Source organism: Pipistrellus kuhlii, unplaced genomic scaffold (genome assembly GCF_014108245.1).
Source record: "Pipistrellus kuhlii isolate mPipKuh1 unplaced genomic scaffold, mPipKuh1.p scaffold_m20_p_14, whole genome shotgun sequence".
In the NCBI taxonomy this organism is placed as follows: Eukaryota; Metazoa; Chordata; class Mammalia; order Chiroptera; family Vespertilionidae; genus Pipistrellus; species Pipistrellus kuhlii.
The window spans coordinates 23,979,506-24,001,654 of NW_023425449.1; the positions used below are offsets into that span (position 1 = coordinate 23,979,506).

The 22,149-nt window shown below is 44.7% G+C and overlaps 1 protein-coding gene across 1 annotated transcript; it reads left to right on the forward strand.

Annotated features, from left to right (window-relative positions):
• The first annotated feature begins 18,238 nt into the window (after positions 1–18,238).
• Positions 18,239–21,073, forward strand: SOX17 (SRY-box transcription factor 17). Its single transcript, XM_036436919.2, has 3 exons — positions 18,239–18,881; positions 19,944–20,894; positions 20,938–21,073. The coding sequence occupies exons 1-2, from the start codon at positions 18,566–18,568 to the stop codon at positions 20,846–20,848; spliced, it is 1,221 nt and encodes a 406-aa protein (XP_036292812.1). The 5' UTR covers positions 18,239–18,565; the 3' UTR covers positions 20,849–20,894; positions 20,938–21,073.
• The last annotated feature ends 1,076 nt before the right edge of the window (positions 21,074–22,149 follow it).

Below are 22,149 nucleotides of genomic sequence, written 5' to 3' on the forward strand. Positions count from 1 at the left end.
TAGCTTATGTGCTAGCACATTTTTCTATTAACTACTCTGGAGAGAAGGTAATCCATTTACTGCCAATGTGGAAATGTGCCTGAGTGAGGTAGGGGGAGCAGGAGGGAATGATAGCTTGATTGGTGTGACCTAAAGTGACTGCATGTTCAAACCAGCTTTTAATTTCAAAACGAACTTTTTAAATCTGAGTCTTTTCTAGATTGTCTCCGATTTCTTTCTTTCTTTTTTAAATAACAGCTTTGTTGAGATTTCATTTGCATACTATAGAACTCACCTACTTCAGTGTACAATTGAGTGGTTTTTAGTAAATTTAGAGTTGTGCAATCATTAGCACAATCAAGTTGACAACGTTTTCATTAACCTGAAAAGTAACCCCATCCTTTTTAGCCATCACTTCACCCCTGCTCCTTTATACCCACACCACCCCTAAGCCATCAATAATCTATATTCTGTCTACAGATTTACCTATTCTAGACATTTCATATAAATTAAATCATGCAACTTGTGGTCCTTTGTGATTGGCCTTTTTCACTTAGGATAATGTGTTTTCAATGTTTAACTTCTAATTAAAAAAAAACACACAAACACTTGCACTTGGGAATGATTTCAAACTTACCAAAGAACTACTAAAATAAAAATAGTACAAAAAAAATCTACACATCCCTTATCCATATCCATCTATTGTTAATTAAATGTCTAAACGTTTTCAATGTCTTTTGCTGCAGCAATAAAATATTGTTTAATTAGTTTTACCTAATAAATGGTATGCTTATAAATAATTTTCCATTTTGAATCTTCTTAAAATTTCTTAAAACCCAGGGGTTAATTCTGTGGGAGATAGGTATTTGATATAGACCAGATGATTTTTTATGTTTGTCCAGCAATGCATGAAATCTTAACAGCTAGCAACTTAAAGGAACTGAAATAAACACACAGGAAACAGTCCTTTTCCACCATTCTTATAACATTGGAACTATAATCAGTTAGTATTTATTAAACACTTTACTCTGTGTCCCAAAATGGTATAAACAGGTAGAAAGTGGTATAAAGAAGAATATGACAGGTCAATTTTAACAAAAATAAACAACTACAATATACTGTGGCCTGGACTGTTAATAAAATTATGGAAAATAGCTATTAAGTGCATAATTAATTCTTTCTGGAGGAAAATGCTATGGGAATCACTGAAGGAGACGGATCTTGAGAAAGATTTGAGTCATAATATTTGCCTTTGGTGAAAGGCATTAAAGATGGCCCAGGCTAGCCAAAACCGGTTTGGCTCAGCGGTAGAGCATCTGTCTGTGGACTGAAAGGTCCCGGGTTCGATTCTGGTCAGGGGCATGTACATTGGTTGCGGGCACATCCCCTGTTGGGGGTGTGCAAAAGGCAGCTGGTCGATGTATCTCTCTCATCAATGTTTCTAGCTCTCTCTCCCACTTCCTCTCTGTAAAAAATTAACAAAATATATTTAAAAAATAAAAAAAGATGGCCTAGGCTAAATCTTTTTTATGAAAAAAGTGATAAGATATAAAGTTAAGATCCTTTCCTTTGAAAAAAAAATTTTTTGACAAATAATCAGAGGCTAAGAACCTAAGATAGTTTTGTTTTTTTTGTTTTGTTTTTTTTTTAACTTTTTCAACAGTTAAGTCATTGACACCAATTCAACACCAAAGGAATCCCCAGTTTGGGAGTGCAGTGAAGAAGGAAAACTTTTCAGCCCAAGACAGCTCAAATGTGGAACAATATGACTATGAGAACAGCACAGCTATGGAATAGCTCAGTAATGTTACAGCTCAATTATTATATGATACAGCACAGCTGTGTACAGCACAGCTGTGAGGTGGCCATGGGTCTAGATCACATGTGTTAAACACAAGGCCCGAGGGCCAAATCCGTCCCGCCAGGCCTTGCAATGTGGCCCGCACCGCACTGTCATCACTGCACTCCGCTGCGTTTCCATCACAATGACAGTTTATGACTGTTCAGTAAACCATTCGGCCCGCGATTTAGGCTGGATTTTAGATTTTGGCCCCTTCTCTGATTGAGTTCGACACCCCTAGTCTAGATAGCTCTCCAGCTAATCAGAGAGGAGCTGATTTACAGGGAAATTTCTATTCCCATCCCTGACTGGCCCCTCCTCATGCAAATGAGGACTCCAAGTCCTCACAGTTTGATTGGTCCAAAAAGCACTGTCCTGATTGGTCAGAATGGAGCCCCTCTGATGGGTCAGCAAAAGGTGTATGGGGGAGTTACCTGCACAGCTCTGATTGGATGGGGAAAGTCTCCGTCCTACGGGTTGAGATACAATTACAGGAACTCCTTTATAAGGACTGGTTCAGACAGCAGAATAGTGAAGGTAAGTAATTCCGTGCAGGATTCTCCCTGCAGTGTAGTTTGCGTGAGTGAGAAACCACGCTAGGCTCCACTTTTAAATTGGATCCCAGTTAGCCTCCAGGAGCCTTTCTTGGTTGGCATTTCCTTTCTCAGGACCCGCAGCTTTTTTAGAAATAATAGCACTCAGTGTGCTGTAAATTTAAATTGGCATACAGTACAGTTTTCCTCTGTGGTACAACAATTCCATTGTATATCATTAACAATTTACTATTTTTAACGTGGTAAAGCAATGTTTTCCAGGAGCACTAAGATGCTTGAGATGCAGATTCCCAGAGCTCTCTCCAGACTGAGTAGAATCTCTCTTGTGAGGAGTTTGGGCAACTGCTTAGAGCATAATCTAGGAGTTTATGATAATAAACCAAATTTAGGGAAAGGTGTTACCATATTTGTTATTCAAAGTTAGTCTATGGACATAGAAAGTATCATTGCAAAAATACTGAATAGCCTGGTGGGCGGGACTCAGTGGTTAAGAATTGACCTATGAACCAGGAGGTCATGGTTTGATTCCTGGTCAGGGCACATGCCCGGGACTGTGGGCTTGATCCCCAGTAGGGAGTGTGCAGGAGTCAGCCGATCAATGATTCTCTCTCATCACTGATGTTTCTTTCTCTCCCTCTCCTTTCCTCTCTGAAATCAATAAAAACATATTTAAAAATGAATAAAAAGCACATTGTCCTACGTTCTAAGCCAGGCCAGAATGTTCATAGTAACCTAAGGGAACTGGAGTCCTCCAAGCAGTGAAGGAATAATACAGTGGCTAATGGGATGGGGAAAGAATCAGGCTTTTTGCAGAAAAATGGGAATTAAAGGAATTTTTGGCAGCCAGAATTCCAAGTGTATTTACAAAGTTAGACGTTAGAATGAGTTGGGGATGGGTATGAGGAGAGTCTGGCCAAAAAGCCTCATCTCATTGGAAAGACAGCAGGCACTGGGAATGAACCTACAATACCACTTACAGAGCAGCACACCTCAGCGTGTGCTGTCGTAGCTCTAGATGCTGTAGGTAAAGGACTACATCCTTTGGCTCTGCCTTCAGGCACCAGAGCCCCCAAACTAATTGTTAGAAACTTCAGTTTCTTCACTGGTAAAAGGAACCATATATATGATGTGTAGCTGAGGTTAATAATATAGAAATATATGTTTAAATGTTTGGAAAGAATTCAAATCCATGCCTTAAAAGCAGGTTCCTGGAAGATAACGTTAATCTAAACGGTCCAATCCTCTTTGCCACAAGGCTGCTTTTCAATCCTCTCCCCTCTTCTACACCTTCCCCAAATCCCCGCAGAGGAACTGAAGGCACCCCCACCACCACTCACTGCTTGTCTCATAAATAACCACCTTGTTCAACAGTCAGTATGTCAATAAATGGCTTTTTGTTAATGGTTGAAGTTTTCATCTAATGCCACTTTTATAATCAGTTTGATATCTCCTTTACAAAAAATAAGTAGGAACCTAAATGAAAATGAAAAAAGGGCTGCTGTTCTAAGGCCCTGCTCTTTCTGCACAGAGCTGAGACAAAGGCCTGGGACCTCAGTGGAGACTGCCTACCCCCTGTCTGTGCTGGCCTGCAGCGGAGGTAGAGAAACTGCAAGTAAATAGGTTGGAACTTTGGTAGCAATTTGAAATTAATTTGATGTCTGCTGAACCTTCTAAAAAAAAATGGAAGCTTGTATTTTGCACAAAATACCAAAACATTTTTATTTTTCCAGTGATCATTGTGTGAAAGATTGGAAATAAAGGGGGAAAAATCTGATCTTTCTCCACAGACGGTTTGAGAAGCCCTGCTTTAAAGAAAATTTCACTTTTATCAGCATTTCAGTGTATCACGTATAAGTCATTTTCTCCCTAGAAATGGTGACCTGGGCATTGAGAGAGGGGGTGGGGAAGGGACAAGGCGCCTGCCCTCAGATCTCCCCATTGTTTGCCATGGGCGTAGGGACCTTTTTTAGTCAACCTGCAGGTGGCTTGACAGAGATTCCTTCTTCCCAGCTCCTGGCTCCAGGTGATAGCTGCGGTCTCATCCCCTCAGCAAACACCTTCAAAGAGCCGGCAGCAGATATGAAGTGGGCAGAGAGATTGGCTCTTTCCAAACAGAGGGAGATTGTGGACGGAGAGTAGGTGAAAATCATATTCTTAATCACGAGTAAACACAATTAACTGGCAACTGGATTAAGATATCTAATCAGTCCAAATTATTTAGATGCTCTTATAACCATCACCCTCCTTTTGGAAAGTCTTAGTTCCTCGGTGAGATAATACTGTTAATGAAACACATGTCCATAGGGAGCATTCCTCCTCTTAAAGTGACATAACGAAGCTTCAATGAAAGCAATAGGAACTCTAAGAGGGAAGGGTGCTTTTTGTTTTTAAAGAAAGGACGTGAAAATGCACAGTAAAAAACTAACCCGCAGTCAAAAGTGTCCCCAGTTCTGGTCCTTCTGAAGACATAGGGGAAATCCTTTAAGGAGCTCAGTCTCAGGCGATCTTTCATTCATTCAACCAATCTGTTGAGCTCCCATGACATAACAATCACTAACTGTTCTGGGCACAGGGATACAGGAATGCACCTCGCAGAACATGTCTCAGAAACCTAGCATTTTAATGGGAAGAAGGCTAGACAATAAATAAACACAAAACATAATGACTGCGAATAATGAGTGTTTTAAGAATTTACAAAGCAGGTGACAAGTTTGTGGGGGAGGTGCCAGACATTGGCTATTTCAGGTAGGATGGTCTCTCAAGGTAGGTGTCATGGAATGAGGGAGCTAGTCATAAAAAAAATATTGGGGCCGAAACCGGTTTGGCTCAGTGGTAGAGCGTCGGTCTGCGGACTGAAGGGTCCCAGGTTCCATTCTGGTCATGGGCATGTACGTTGGTTGCGGGCACATCCCCAGTAAGGGGTGTGCAAGAGGCAGCTGGTTGATGTTTCTCTCTCATTGACGTTTCTAGCTCTTTATCTCTCTCCCTTCCTCTCTGTAAAAAGTCAATTAATATATATATATATATTGGGGACCTTGGTTCTCTGCAGAGGAAAGAGGACATATGCTTTCAAAGGGAAAGAGTTCAGCAGGTTTTAGGAACAGCCAGAGGCCAGTTGTTGAGAATATCTTGATGAAGACAAAGAATAGTGAGAGATGGGAGTAAAGAGAGAGAAAATAGCCAGTTGTGTAGGACCACATGGGCTACCATGATGGATAGGATGTTTGCATGTGATTGAACTAGAATTTGTGATTATATGTTATGCATGTGTATCAGCAATGTTTACTATTAAAATCATAGCCGAATCAAATGCTAGGCAAAATGTTGGAATTTCCTTACATTAAGCCCTGGTCGGGTAGCTCAATTAGAGCATCATCATGCCAATGTTTGGGGTTCCATCCCTGGTCAGGGCAACTAGCAGAATTAACTAATGAATGCATATCTAAATGGAACAACAAATTAATGTTTCTCTCTCCCACTTTAAAAGCAATTTAATTTTTTAAAAATTTTACATTAATTATCCTTATAGATAGCTATTTATAATTAATTTGTTAAGTAGAATAAAATAAGAATTGGCAAAATCAAATTAGCAAAGGCCCTTCAACTATTGAAGACTTAATCTGCTAAAAAAATTAAAGCTTCAATTTGAACAACTATCCTAAAACCAAATTGGTCTATTAGGTCTGTTTTGTAGGTTTTACCACATACAATGGCCAACCCAGCTGTTGCATACACAAATGGTTCCTATTTGTTAAATCATGCATGCTTGTAGCCTTTCTTTAACCAGAGGCTGCTCTTCTAGCTCTAGCTTTTATCATCCCCCTTCTCTGCAGGAAGGACCCAGTAAGAATTTTCTCCGTCTGTTCCTAAAGGGAGAAAATATTTTCCAAGGAGAGAAGAGCCTGTGATGTGGCCTGAGCTGTCTATTGCAGCTAAACTTTACCCTCTCCATGTCAGGGCGGCAGGGCTGCCAGCAACACATTCCCTGAGCTAAGCTGAGAGAGAGGAGTCTTGGAAGATGCAGTTCAGGTAGAAGCTGAGCCTGATTTGGAGGCTCCCTGGCTAGCCTGCATTGTAATATATTGTAGTTCCACTGAACTTGCTTTTCCTCTCTCCCTGAAGATGGAAATGACTCATGGGAACTCAATGATGCATTGAAGCAGTGTAAATTAGATTGGCCAACCTCTGTACTTTGGGCAAGTCATGAAATTTGACGTTATGCATTATTATTTGGGGGGATGTGTTTAAGATCACGGAGAGTAGTGTGTGTGTGTGTGTGTGTGTGTGTGTGTGTGTGTCTGACAGAGGGGAGAAGCAATATATTTATCAAGTATTTCCTCAAAGTCGCCACAAATTCTATGAACACTTCTGGAAAATGTTATGTAATACTTACTTCTATTTCTTCCTTAAACCTTGAGTAAAAGAAATACTAGTTTTGCTTTAGCCATGACTGAAACCCAAAGAACACTTTTTTTTAAATGTACTATCTTATAATTTTAAAAGTGTAGGCTGTCCCATACAAAACAAACAAAAATAATACCTTGTGATTTTGTTTTAAATTTATTCTTGTGGATTTTTCTAGTAAGGAAGGATAGTAAAGAGGGAAACTTTGATATTTTAGTTTATGGTCACATTTTATACTTAAAATAATTTTAGAACAAATTTAAACAAGTATTTCCTTCCCTTGCTTCCAAACATGGAAAACATGGGATGCTGGAGAGAGCTACACAGAGGTAGCAGTGTGCCTAGAAGCCCAGAAAAGGAGATCAGAGCAGACAGGTGGAGCAGCTGGAAGATGAATTACAGTGAGCAAATATGTGGACATAGTGAAGGTAATGGAAGCCAGGTTTCTTATGTTAGAAAAGGGATTTACAAACATGGACAGGTAGCAAGAACCTAAGATGTTGGGTTGGTGTTAGCATCAATTAACTCATAGTTTTAACAGTTTTTAGAAGTAAATATAGAAATAGTTGTAGGTAGAGGTGTGTATCTGTACATGCACAATATATGCGTATGTTTCCTAGCTCCGTCTACTGAGAGCTAGGAAAAGTGATGGTATCCCAGTGTTGATGAACACCCACATCTTGGTGTCCAAATGTCACCTTTCACTAAATGATCATCTCGATTCCTTGGGAAAGTCACTGAATCAGGGCACAGACACAGACAGTACAAGACGAGCCTGGAATATCATGTTAGTGCCAAAAAGAAAGGAATGATTAAAGAATGATAGGAATATATCAACAGGTTACAGGAGCCAGCTTGAAAGGTGCCCTGCTGCCTAAATAAAACAAACAATATTGGTTAAGGATGCTGAACCACCGAATAAAGAAGAAATCCATGAGTCTATACTGATTAAATAAATAAATAAATAAATAAATAAATAAAAGAAGAAAAAACTTATTTACAGTAGAAGGAATAAATAACCACAAATTGTTCTCCTGGCTGATGTGACTCAGTTGGTTGAACATTGTCCCATACACTAAAAAGTCTCCAGTTGGGCCGAAACCGGTTTGGCTCAATGGATAGAGCATCGGCTTGGGGACTGAAGGGTCCCAGGTTCGATTCCGGTTAAGGGCATGTACCTTGGTTGTGGGCATATCCCCAGTAGGGAATGTGCAAGAGGCATGATCGATGACTCTCCCTCATCGATGTTTCTAACTCTCTATCTCTCTCCCTTCTTCTCTGTACAAAATCAATAAAATATATTAAAAAAAGAGAAACATAAAAAAAAAAGAAAGTCTCCAGTTGGCTTCAGGTTGCAGGCTCCATCCCCAGAAGGGGACATGCAGGAGGCAGCCAATCCATGTTTCTCTCTCTCTTCCTTTCCCTACCTCTTTTTCTTTTTATAATCAATTAAAAAAAAAAAAAAAAAACATTGGGGGAAAAAAGAAATGGATGTGAACATAAAAAAAAAAAAAAAAAGGAAGAAAACCACCATTTAAGTGATGCTTAAGGCAGGTGAGTGGAGGCTTGATGAGGATTAGGTGATAGTATAATGGCACAGTAACTGGGTGGATAGCAATTTGATCCAGCAATCGAGGTTAATTTGCCAGTGATAAGGACTGACTTCTGGCCTCCCTTGTTATGCCCAAAAGAGACCACCTCAGATTTCTGTAATTTTCTGAGCTGATGTCAGACAAACCTGTTGTGGTGCATCCTTTGGAATAAAAGTCCTGTACTCTTCAAATGATACAAGATAAAGGAGACAGGGAAAGAATGAGGAACTGTTCCAGATGGAAGTCTGAAGAGACATGATAACTACTAGTAAATGCGGTGTGTGAGCATGGATTCAATGTTAGACCAGAAAGAAAAAGGAGACTTTGTTGGAACAATTGTAAGCTTTGAATTGGGCATGTAGCTTAGCTGAGAGTAATGTGTGGTAGTAATGTTTATTTCCTGATTTGTTCGGTTATTTGGTGGTTATGTGGAGAGCATCATATGGAGTAATTAGAGTGAGTAGAACATCATGTCACAACTTGCTCTCAAATGGTTCAATAAAAGGCTAATGACATATATCCATACATAAATATGTTTTATATATAACATAGTATACTCATGTATTATGTATTTATGTAGTATCTAAAATGTATTGATATATGTTAATATGTTATATGATAATTAATGTATCTATTATATGTTAATGTCTTGTATATTTATTTATATTGTTCTAGATGTTTACATATTTTTAGACTTAGAGCAAATGTGGAGAAACATTTTTGTTTTTTAGGAGCAAAAGTGATAAAATGATAATAGCTTGGAAAATCTCAGTGAAGGTGGTAGAGTACTTTACACTATTCTTACAACTTTCTTGTAGGTTTGCAATTACTTCAAAATAAATTATATAATAAAAATACCTGTGTCTTTAGATAGCCATATAATTAACAAGTGCTTTTATAATAGTTCAGTATGTGATATTTCCTACTTAAAACATTTCCATGTTTCCAAACTCCCACTGGAATAATTTTATAGAACCTGGAAAGCAGGGAGTGGGTTACAGTCTTTTTCAACCCCAGAAGTCTACAAATGTCAGGTGAGTTCCAGGAAAATCCTACATAATAAAAGGCTAAAATGCAAATAGACTAAATAGTGGTACAACCGGAACAACCAAACAATTAAACAACTGGTTGCTATGACGTGCACTAACCTCCGTGGGGCATTTGCGGAAATGGCAGTGGCAGGATGGTGGAGCAGGTAAGTGAGGGCACTAGACCAAGGTGGGGCACCGGTTGCTGTCTTTGGGGTGAGCCTCTGGTGGTTACTGAAAACTCTTTGCTACTGCATGCTGTAATCCCACCCGGTGCTCACACCTGCTGCCGGCACCAGAGCCACCACTCGCACCCACTTCCAGTGCCCAGTGCTGGTCCTGATCACTGGGTGCTTTCAGTGGGTACAAGAGGCAGCTGCCAGTCCAGATCGCGCCTGAGGACTTCTCCACCTCCCCCTGCTCCTGAGGGGCAATCGGGGCAGCAGCTGCTGCTTGCACCTATTGACAGCACCATCAGCAGGTGCAAGTGGAGCTGCCGCCTTTAGCACATGGGAGCAACAGCAGGAGTGGGGCTGCTGGCAGACAGGGGACCAGGGGACCAGGTGACCAGGGCTGTGGTGGGAGGGGCCTGGAGGGGGAGTGGAGGATAGCTGAGACCCGCTCCTGTGCCTACTGCAGTCTTATGGCCCACAGTTCCTTTCAAGGTGCATGAATTTGTACACTGGCCCCCTAGTGCTACATAATAAGAAAATGTCACAAAGAAAGAGTTATCTACCCTGTTTCCCCGAAAATAAGACAGTGTCTTATATTAATTTTTTTCTCCCAAAGTTGTGCTAGGTTTTATTTTCAGGGGATGTCTTATCTTTCCATGCGCAAGGTCTTATTTTCGGAGGATGTCTTATTTTTGGGGAAACACGGTATTTGTGTTCAAAATTTAGTTTTAAATTGACCATTGAAATAATCTATTAGCTTTACTAAAATAATGGCTATCCAGTAAGTTTATAGCCTAAATTTATTAAAAATAGTATTTACTTTGCCCTGAAATAAAGATGGAACCTTCTGTGCAGTAATTGAAAGGGGGGGAAAAAACAAAACACCCCACTTTGCATCTAAAAACATCAGCATTCCATTATAATGAAAAGCAGTAGAGTCTTCTTTGTAATCCCTACTTTCATTTTATCTTAAATTGCTAAATTTTTCTGTACAAAGATCTTTCTTTAAAAGCATATATACCCAGACTTCCAGACATACATACACACACACTAGCACACTTTTACTCAACTTTATCTTGCAAACCCTTTGGGGATTTTTTACTCTTTTTTCTGAAAAATTTAGGAAGAGATCAGTTTTTTTCCCCCCCTTCATTTTTAAAGAAAATAAATTTTTTAAGAGAATGAGGCAGTTTAAGTGACTACAGTTTATCTGGTACCATGTTATTGAATAACCAAGACTAGAATTTAGAACCTTTTGGTTATACTGTGCTGAAAGATGGAGGCAAAGTTTGCATATCTTAGGTTACTCTTCCTTTAAATACTTGTGTACCTGGCCGAAACCGGTTTGGCTCAGTGGATAGAGCGTTGGACTCTGGACTGAAAGGTCCCGGGTTTGAATCCAGTCAAGGGCACGTCCCCAGTGGGGGATGTGCAAGAGGCAGCTTGTTGATGTTTCTCTCTCATCGATGTTTCTGACTCTCTGTCCCTCTCAGTTCCTCTCTGTGTAAAATCAATAAAAATATATTTTAAAAAAATACTTGTGTACCTTGACAGTATCAAAATAAAACGTTGTCTCTTTGCCTTTAGAAGAAGTATCTAGTCCTATCTAGGAAAGTGCTGATTACAAGGTGTCTTCCTGCATTGCAAAGTTTTTTTTTCTAATGGAACACTGTATTTTTTTCCTTTTCAGTCTTAACATAGGTTTAGAAGACTGATAGATAAAGCAAAAGGTTTTTACCAACAAAGTAAAAATGTTCACATTCAAATGCAATTAGAAAATACAAAGTAGTTTATAGACCTCTCTGAAAGCTTTTGCTAATGCCAGGAACAATTTTTATTAAAGCATGACATTAGTTATTACTAGCTATTAATAGATGCCACAATATTATCAAATTCTATTTTTTTTTCCTTGAGTACATTTTTTTAAAATACATTTACCTGCATTAGTAGGGTAACTTTTTCTTATTTATTCACCCAAGATATTCTCAGATACTAGCATGCATTTATTTAAATTTTATTTTATTATTAAGTACCTATGTAGCACTTACTATGTACCAGCCTCTGTTCTGAGCAGCTCATGGACAATTAACCCACTTTATCCTCATAAAACTCTCTGAGGTCATTACTATGATGATCCTCCACTTACACAGTGAGTCCAGAGACGTGAAGTAGTATGTTCAAGGATGCACAGCTGGGCACTGTAGAACTAGGATTCAGTCCCAAGCAGTTCAGTTCCCAAATCTGTGCTCAGAAGTAGTGTGCCATGCTGCACAGAGCCTCAGACTTACAGATGCTGGAGAATTATCTGTCGATTAAATGAATAGATCATTCTCTTGTCTCTTAGACTGATTTGGAAGCGCTACACAAATTATCCAATTGCTCTGTGCCTGAATTTTCCACTTTGTAAAAAAAAGAATTGATAATATTTGCCACCCATTTCTCTTCTAAACAGTAAGAATGGAGAGAATTTACTTTATGTGACTGCTATGTGTATGTTTTTATGCCTCACAGGCTCAGTCAGCAGTAAGTCTAGAGGAGACCAACATCAATAGACCTTACACATGTGATGAGACCACAACAATTCAGTATAATTAATGGTCTTGTCTGAATGAGTGTGAAGTACACTATGGAGACCTCAACTTCCTTTTATTTCAACTTTATACCCATATAATTTTGAACTGTTTTCATTTTTTCTTCCAGCTGAGTTAGAATTTGTATGAAATAATACTCAAAATAACTGAGATGTCGCCTAGGGCTTAGACTATCTGACCTAATAAAAATACCTAATTGTAGATCTCTGAAATAAAAATGCTTTCTTGGCCCTAACCGGTTTGGCTCAGTGGATAGAGCTTCGACCTGAGGACTGAAAGGTTCCAGGTTTGATTCTGGACAAGGGCGTGTAACTTGGTTGTGGGCACATTCCCAGTACGGTGTGCAGGAGGCAGCTGATGTTTCTCTCTCATCTATGTTTCTAACTCTATCCTTCTCCCTTCCTCTCTTTAAAAAAATCAATAAAAATATATTTTTTAAAAAAAGAAAAAAAGAAAGAAAACGCTTTCTTGTTATCGCCCTGCATCACTGAGGTTAAATATTTAATCAGAACCTGGTTTGGGACAATTCTAGAAATTTCTGTTCCAAGGGTCCTTAATCTATCTCTACCCATCACTATCTTTGTTTAGTGCCTACCAATGCCAGCAGGTTTTTCATTAGGTATAGACATGGCATGGAAAAAAATTAAAAACAGGATCCACTCAGTTACCAGCAAGGACACACAAGTGGCCCAAATAAACAAGTCACCAATCTTTTCTCAGGCTCCATCTCCTCTTCTGAAAATTGAGGATAATAACAAAGGCTGCCTACCTCCAGGGCTACCGTGAGGATCAGACTAGTTAATGTATGTTGAAACTGCTTTGTAAACTGTACTCTGTGGTTATGAAGAAATCAATACTAAAGATGCTGGTGTTTAAAAATCTCCAAAAATAGAAATTTGCTTATGCATTATACCCACACACAAAATTTTCAATGTGGGTTCTTGGCCTGGAGTTCCATGTCGAATGAGTTCAGAAAAGCAATAGGACTTAATCCTCAGAAGAGGTGGGATTTCAGGTGCTTAATGGTTGGAGGCTGAACTGGTGAAGGAGAGGGCGAGGGAGAAAGAGCAAGCCTCAGGTCAGATGATCACATGGCCTGCACAGCCGTGACTGAGATGAAAACTGAGTGTTTGCTGAGGTTTACGGAGTTAATTCTTAGTGCCATGCCTTGAGGGAGAGGACCATATGACTATCAAAAAGGACAACCGTCATAGTATCCATAAGCATTTATTGAATACCAATGGATTGCTGAAGGAACGTAAAGATGAAACGAACCAAAGGCCCTGTGTTGCTGTTAAAGCGTGTTGACAAAGTAGTTAGCAAGGTCCAAGGAAAGGACAGAGAGGAAAACTCAGGTTAACAGAGGGTCAACTGAAGAATGTCTGCAAAGAAAGCCAGCAAGGACGCCTAACAACGTCTCTCCAGTTATTTGAAAGTGAATTCAGGTTCAGTTTTAAAACCTGATATATGTTTGTGGCTAAAGCAGCACAGAGCTGCCGGGAGTGGTCTGTCCTAGGATCTATTACCTTTGATCACTTCCATGGTCACAGAAGGCACACCTTGCCCTAAGCAACCCCTGGCAAAACCCAGCCCTGCTGACTTGGGAAACTTGGCAAGCCAGAGTATTTGGGGTGGAAAGGCAACCTATTACACCTACTAGAAAAAATATCTCAAAGTGCTCGACCTACTGATGTCAGCAACACTCTACATGCGGTGGTGGAGGGTGAGGGGTGGGGGTTGGGAGGGGGTAGGGAATTGCTGTGGAGCAGGCCTTAGGACACCCAGCTGGGAGTGGACAAGTCAGGGAGGTAGGGCATTGTACATTCCTCCGAGGCAGGGGCCGTGTCTGCCCTCCTTTGGGTGGGAGTGTGAGTGGATATACAACTGATAAGAGGCTGTCTGGTCCGTTGGGAGAACTCTACAGGGGAGTCTGGCCTCTTCTAGGGTGTGAATAAGGTGAGAGTGGAGGTTAGCAGAACTGGCGTATGGAAGCCACGGGTTATTGAAATTTCCTGTAAAGTGACGAGGCCGACGTGAAGGGACGGCTGGGCGGTGTGTGTGTGTGTGTATGTGATTTGTCTCAGGGAATGAGCTGGCTGCTTCTCCTGTACACCCAAGGCTCCCCCATCACACAGTCTCTCTCTCTCTCTCTCTCTCTCTCTCACACACACACACACACACACAGAGGATAGTCAGAGGTTCCCAGATTCAGAAGATAAAGGGAAGGCGCCCACACTTCAAACCCTGGACCGCAGCGGGGAACTGGGGGAGGGTGTCTAAGAAACACCCCCGCGGACCAGTTCTGAGCAGGGAAGTGGACCGGGAACAGCACATTTCCTGCTTCGCCTGTGCAAACCCCAGGCGGGGCCAAGCGGGAACAGGGTTACGGTCCAGTTGTCGCCCGCTGCCAGGAAGGGGTCCCGGTATGGATGGCCTGGAGGGGTCAGTGAACTGGGGAGAAATGCAGGGGCCAGAGACTGAGAAAGGGAGTGAACCCTGGACGCACGCCTGCCTCCTACCCTCTTTCGGAACAAGTACTATCCCCAAAGACCCTCTCTAGCCCAGCCCTTTCTTCTTCTGCTCTGGGTGAAGCCAGCCGCGGCGGCAGAAGGGCAGAGTGGAGGCTCCAGGCGGAGAGGCGCGGAGGTCGGACCCTCGGGGCCTTGGGGGGGGGGGGTGCTGAGCAGCGCGGGAGTGGGTGGTCGCGATCTACCCCACCACTCCTTCCTCCTCACCTCTCAAGACAGACCTCCGATCTCTCCGATCTCGCTTCCCGGACCCAAGGGGGACTGGCCCAGGGACAGGGAGAAATCCCATAAGGTATCCAGAGGCGCAATGGCCCTACCTGAGCTGCGCGGAGCCCGGCCCGCACTCCGATGCACCCGCCTTGCCATCGGCTCCTGGAGGCTGCAGAGGTTTATATGTGCAAAGGCCTTATTGTTGTTCTTTAGCCAAAAGACACCATTGTTTACTGGAGGGCGCCCCGGCGAAGTTTCCCCTTTCCCCGGGGTTTGCGGCGCGCGCTCCCCTCCCCGCCTCCAGGAGGAGGACTTACTCCCCAGGGCCTACCCGCACGCCTCTGGGTGCCCCGGCCTTCCCTAAGGATGTGAGGGCCCTGGGTTTGGTTCCCGCTTCCTGAGCATCTGAAACACAGAAGCCCGCAGGAAGTCACCCAGCCTTTGCCTAGCCACGCAGTGGCCCCGGGAAAGCGCACTTTTAACTCCGGGTCCGAGCCGCAGCTCCTCACCTACCCGGGGGGTTTCTGCGCTCTGCCGGCCAAGGTCCCAAGCGGTAACGCGCACAATTCCTCGCCGCGCTAGTCGCTTCTTCGCCCAGCCTTTGGAGCCTCGGGTCTAGCCTGGGGACCTTGAGCGCGATTAGTAAGCCAGGAGCCCAGAAATCCTAGACGGTGAAAAGCGAATGCACCACGCGAGCCGGTGCACAAGGCTCTCTTCTTCGGGAAAGTTGCTAGAATCACCTCCCCCCTCTCCTGCCTATCCTCCCCACCCCCCTCGCCTGCAAATCTCTCGTGTTGAGAAAAGCAAGGCTTGCAGGAAGCTGCTCCGGATGTTTGCTGCGTTTCATGTGGCATTTGTGGCTGGCTCCGATAACGTCCTAAGCTCCGCTTCCAACGCCGCATGGAGGGAGGGGAACAGGGAGTCCGCACTCTGGGATGGGTGTGTGCGGGGGCCCGCAGCCCCCAACGCCCTTCCCCGCCCCCCTGAAAATGACACATGCATGATCATTACAAGAAACTGGGTCTAGGTAACGGTATGCAAGATGGACTCATCTTGGAAAGGCATCCTCAGGTCTTCCTGGTCACTGGAAGTAAATTGCTGCTGGATGACGCTCCGGGGAAATGCTATCAGGAGTAGGGGGAGGGGCGCTCACCTCTGAAGCTCCTACGACGCGGATGCAGTCCTCTCACCTGGTTCTCAGTCATCTTACCCAACAAAAACCAGTCGTGAGTCTTCAGGCACAAGGGCACGTACTCCTGGGGAGACCCAGGTTTTCTTCCAGTTTGCCCATGTTCTTGGCACTTCTTCCTGCAAAGGAGAGGGGGAGATAGACCCGAGGATGAAGGAAGTGTACAGGGGCAGATGGGTGCATATGCATTTTTTGGACTCATACCTAGATTGTGTTCTCATTTTATTTTTTTTACGGAATTAGTCAAATAGATGTGACCGAGATAGATAAAGTGGATTGTGACCGATAAAATGGATTCTGGAGTGGGCATTGCTTTTGTTTAGTGTTTAATCTTTACTCTAAGATAATACTTATGAATTTGTAAAAAATACTTTGCACTAATAGAAAATTCTACATCGACATCTTGGAAAGGACCTTTATGACAATCTAGAAAAGTTAGAGGAGATCGCCAAGGAAACATCAGGGAGCAAAAGGCACTGGGGGATTCATTTGTTCTCTCTTTGCCTATCATTTCCTCATTTATATAATCATTTGCAATGCAATTATGCTTCATGTTCATGCCCTACCCCACTTCCCCCCAGAAATAAATAAAGCTTTAAAGGAAAAGTATGTAATACATTAAATTTGTTTAAGTCACCCATCACCTCTCTAAGATTTTCTTAAGTAGATTAATTATTTTTTCTTGTCTGAATAGGAAAAATCCAGGAACTAGAAATACTTTCTCAGTTTGTCCCCAGAATGAAGACTGGTTGCTACAGGTAAGGGGGAGGGGGGAGAAGAGAGGAGGGAGGGAGGAGGGCAGCTTACACAGATCCTCACACAGTGAACACTGGCTTAAAATAAGCGTGTGGGACTTTTTCTGAGACATGACAAATGTCAGTTTCCAAAGCTCTGTGTTTCTTTATTTTTGTTGATGCCATTAATAAGCAGACTTGACCGATTACTCTGCCATTGTACTAGAACACAAAAAGCTGCAGCGTTTACTTTCCAGGTCCCGGATGGAAACCCTGGTTTTTCATCACCCCTTCAAAGTAAACAAAACAAAACAAAAAAATCTGTTCTTGAGATTTGATGCATTAATTTCTTTGCAACGTTATCTAATTATGCAAAACCATTTCCTTCCTCCATTGCCTTAGAAAACAACACGAATACACAAACACAACTCGGTGATTGGGGATTCCAAGTGTGAAGGCAGACTCCCTGAAAGGAACTCTACTCCCCAATGCTATGTGACCTCAGGCAAGTTCCTGAACCTCTCTGTGCCCGTTTCCTCTGGTGAAGATACAAAGTGTCCACCCCCTGGGGTTCTAAGGATGATTTGCTGTTTGGGTGGCTCTAAGAACAGTGTGCCATGTGCCATATATGAGTGCAATATGAGGGCTTGCTCAAAAATTCCCCTGAGAAGTTTTCTCAGATTTAAACACAAGTTTAATAGTCATTCAGATTTTTCATTTCTGTCTGCAGAAGCATATAGAAATCCTTAATACCTCCAGCAAAAAACGACCTTACACAGCCTCTAAGAGCTAGTTATTTTGCCACTCAAAAGGATGGCTGTCTTTCCCTCTAAAGATGTGCATTTAGATAGATATTGCTGCTCTTTTTTTTATCACATTTTTGAAATCAGAACTAAGTCTTGCCTATTTTACGGGATACACATGAGAAGACCTTACTACACATACATGTACACATTTTCAGTGGTTGGTTCTCGTTATGCACCAAGGCTTTAAATCTTTCTGGATGACAGGATATTGGCTATAGAATGTTATTCCATATCTAGCCTTGTTTTAAAAATTAAAATTTACCTCGGACATAGCATTTTGTATATAATACACCAAGCAAGTCGAGTCCTTGGGAAGATAACCTCTTTTATTTATTATCAACAGTGTCTATTGGCTTGGCTAAAACACATTTGAAAAAAGACACCTCTGGGGTTCCTTGGTAGAAGCGAGGTCCACACTGAAACGCCTTAGCTCCTGCAATCAAGAGTGGGTGCTTAGTGTGTTGATCCAAATTACTGTACCCAGACCCTTGAAGGTTTTGCAAGAATCCCCTTTTCCGGGTCTGAGAGGACAGTGGCGCCAGAGCCCGGCTCCTCCAGCCAGTTTTCCCCGCAGGCAGGTGTAGGTTTTCTGTTTGGAGGATTGGGGAGGAGAAAACGTGGGACTGAGCTGGGACTGGGGACTCGGAACGCCGGCTGGGCGTGGGCCTAACGACTCTGGCCGGCCCGCCCCCGCGGCTCTATTGGCCGCCGCGCTGCAGAAAAGGCCCCGCAGCCCTGGGGTGCCCGCAGTGTCATTGGGCCGGCGGGGGCGCTGGCTGCGCGGTGGGCTGGGACTGACCCGGAACGCCGGTGGCGGGTTCGGGCCCGGGACACTCCAGCAGCTCCCTCTCTCCCTCCCTGCCCTTCTCCCCCCCGCATCGGGGGAGGCTGCGTGTCTGGCCGAGAGCTGTGGGGCGCGGAGCAGGGCTGGAGCGCCATGAGCAGCCCGGATGCGGGGTACGCCAGTGACGACCAGAGCCAGACCCCCCGGATCGCGCTGCCCGCGGTGATGGCCGGCCTGGGCCCCTGCTCCTGGGCCGAGTCGCTGAGTCCCCTCGGGGACGTGAAGGTGGTGAAGGGCGAGGCGGCGGCGGCGAGCGGGGGGGCGCCGGCCGGGGCCGCGGGCCGGGCCAAGGGCGAGTCCCGCATTCGGAGGCCCATGAACGCCTTCATGGTGTGGGCGAAGGACGAGCGCAAGCGCCTGGCGCAGCAGAACCCCGACCTGCACAACGCCGAGCTGAGCAAGATGCTGGGTGAGTCCGGGGACCTGCTTGCTGGAACCTAAGAGGGTGCGGGTCCTGCGCCCGAGGCCGGCGGTGCACGGCGCCAGTCCTTCCTTAGGGCCGGCCGGCCGGCCATCCCCGTCCCGCTCCTCGCTCTCCGGGCTTGCAAACGGGCATCCAGCCTCGGCCCTCCGTGTCCGAACAGGAGCCCGGGTACCAGGGCTCGGGAGAGGCGGCTTCCCGCGCGCATCCCAGGGATGGCGTGGGCACCCCTGGCTTCCAGCGGGGCTGGGCTGACCCCTTCCCGGGTAGACTGTTTCAGTTCCTCCAACCACCGGGAGTGGATGAGCCGGGAAGCCGCTCCCAGGAGGCTACCATCCGGGAGTGATGCCCTTAGAATAAGGGGACCAGACGTCCCGACTTTAACAATGTCCCGCTCCCGCCCTCGGCGTATTAAATCGGTCCCGATTTTTGGAAAGAAGAAAACGCGGATGGGACGCGGGACAAATTGTTAAAAGTCGGGCCTGTCCCGCCAAAAGCGGGACGTCTGGTAACCTTACCTTAGATAAGATCCTAGATCTCCTGTGTGTCCCCCCAAGTGCTCGGATTCGGCTCCACCTCCCGAGTCCATACTTTCACTTTTTAACGTGGCCCCCTTATTCCTCTAGTTCAGTGTTTCCCAAATTTCTCTCACGATGAGAATCACCCGGTGGAGTGGTTACAATACAGATTCCTGAGTCCCAACTAAGAAGTGCTAAACTAGAATAGATAGCTAAACTAGAATATTTGGGAACATATAGGTGAAATTGTATACTTAAGAAGTGCTAAACTTAGAATATTTGGGAACATATAGGTGAAATTCAATTTCACCTATATGTTCCCAAATATTCTAAGTTTAGCACTTCTTAGTTGGGATTCAGGAATCTGTAGTTTAACAACTCCACCGGGTGATTCTCATCATGAGAGAAGTTTGGGAAACACTGGGCTAGTTGTACAATTCAGGGTCGGAGGGGAGGAGAGGGGGGCCTGGGAGGGGGAACTCGCATAGTCAGTGAGCCCCGCGCCCCTCTCCCCCTCCCCGCGGCCCCGCAGGCAAGTCGTGGAAGGCACTGACGCTGGCGGAGAAGCGGCCGTTCGTGGAGGAGGCCGAGCGGCTGCGGGTGCAGCACATGCAGGACCACCCCAACTACAAGTACCGGCCGCGGCGGCGCAAGCAGGTGAAGCGGCTGAAGCGGGTGGAGGGCGGCTTCCTGCACGGCCTGGCCGAGCCGCAGACCGCCGCACTGGGCCCCGAGGGCGGCCGCGTGGCCCTGGACGGCCTGGGCCTGGCCTTCCCCGACCAGGGCTTCCCCGCGGGCGCGCCGCCGCCGCCGCTGCTCCCGCACCTGGGCGGGCCCTACCGCGACTGCCAGGGCCTGGGACCAGCGCCCCCGCTCGACGGCTACCCGCTGCCCACGCCCGACACGTCTCCCCTGGACGGCGTGGACCCGGACCCGGCCTTCTTCGCCGCGCCGCTGCACGGAGACTGTCCCGGGGCGGCGGGTCCCTATGGCTACGCGCAGGCCTCGGACTACGCGGGGCCCCCGGAGCCCTCGGGCCATGCCATGCCGGGCCTCCTGGCGCCCCCCAGCGCCCTGCACATGTACTACGGCGCCATGGGCTCGCCCGGGGCCGGGCGCGGCTTCCCCCAGATGCACCCGCAGCAGCAGCAGCAGCAGCAGCAGCACCCGCAGGGCCCGGGGCAGCCGTCGCCCCCTCCCGAGGCGCTGTCCTGCCGGGACGGGGCGGACCCGAGCCAGCCCGGCGAGCTCCTCGGGGAGATGGACCGCACGGAATTCGAACAGTACCTGCACTACGTGTGCAAGCCCGAGATGGGGCTCCCCCCGTACCAGGGACACGACTCGAGCGTGAACCTCCCCGACGGCCACGGGGCCATCTCCTCCGTGGTATCCGACGCCAGCTCCGCGGTATATTACTGCAGCTACCCTGACGTGTGACGGTCTGTCTCCGATTCCAACCCAGCCTGCAGGCCAGAAGCACAAAAAAAAAAAAAAAAAACCCACAAAAAAACCCACACAAACAAACCCAGTGTTACACACTTCCCGGAGGAGCTAAGGAAATCCTTATCCTCATGTTGTTTTCGTTTTTTGTTTTTGAAGTTGCCTTGGCATATATAATTTATGGTAATTTATTTTGTCTTGACACTTGAACAGTTGAGGGAGCAAAAAAAAAAAAAAGTGAGGCTGTGTGTGTGTGCTTAATAAGGTTTATTCCCACAGAGTCCTTGCCAAAACCCTGTTTCCAAGTTCAAGTTTGTCGGTTTGATTGTCCCAGAACCACTTGCTCCATTTCCTGAAATTTGATTGATCACAGAAATGTTGTCTAGGGTGTCATTTTTTTTTTTTCAATCTTAAGAAATAAAATCTGGAATCCTACTTTTTCACTTTGCTCTAGTGCCTTTGTCACAAACGCCATTTCTTGAGACCAGTGTTTAACTATGAATAGGACTAGGCATTTTAATGGTGACATTTAGCACATGGTTACTGTAAAGTTCTATGTTCTTGTAAGAGGAGGCCTAACTGACTTCAAAGAGAAGCCCTAAAAATGAACATTAGGATACCACACTCTGATGTAATTTTTTTTTGCTAGGCAAAGCACTCTTATTACCAAATGAGCCTATTTCAAGTGATTGAAGTCTCTAAAAAATAATGCTTAATCTTAATACTTTAAATACTTTCAATTTTAATGTATCATTTTTACCAGAAGAGTATGGTCAAGTAATTTTGGTTTTCTATATTTCTATATTTTTTATATTTCTTGAACTGCTCAAAGAGGCTTTTGAGTTTTGTTTTTCACCTGCATTTCATCAATATTATTTCTATTTCCTCTCAACAATGAACTTGTTTTTAATAATCCTCATATCCACACCTTGGGGAAGTAGTGTTACTGGATTGCAAATAATTTGAAGGAGCCACAGGAATAAAATGTGCATTTTGATCTTACATGTCTTTGTTTTTTTTTAATTTTCACTCAAGGATTTGTTTTAATTGACTTTTAGAGAGAGAAAGGGAGAGAGAAACATCGATTCGTTGCAACTTATGTGTCCTGACCCTGCAACCATTAGGGATGATGCTCCAACCAACAGAGCCACCCTGCCATGGCTTGACCTTAACTTTTAATGAACCTTAACCATCTCTAATTTCATTAGGGTATTTTGATATTACAGGTTCACTGCGTTTGTGGCCAATTACATTTCTTGGCACTTGCAGTGAACTGTGGAGGGATCCAGGGATGACTT

Excerpts from the sequence above, each read along its gene's own strand:
- SOX17 (XM_036436919.2), top strand. The coding sequence starts at position 18,566 with ATGAGCAGCCCGGATGCGGGGTACGCCAGTGACGACCAGAGCCAGACC. Across the intron at positions 18,882-19,943 it reads CGAGCTGAGCAAGATGCTGG|GCAAGTCGTGGAAGGCACTG; the intron begins GTGAGTCCGGGG and ends GCGGCCCCGCAG.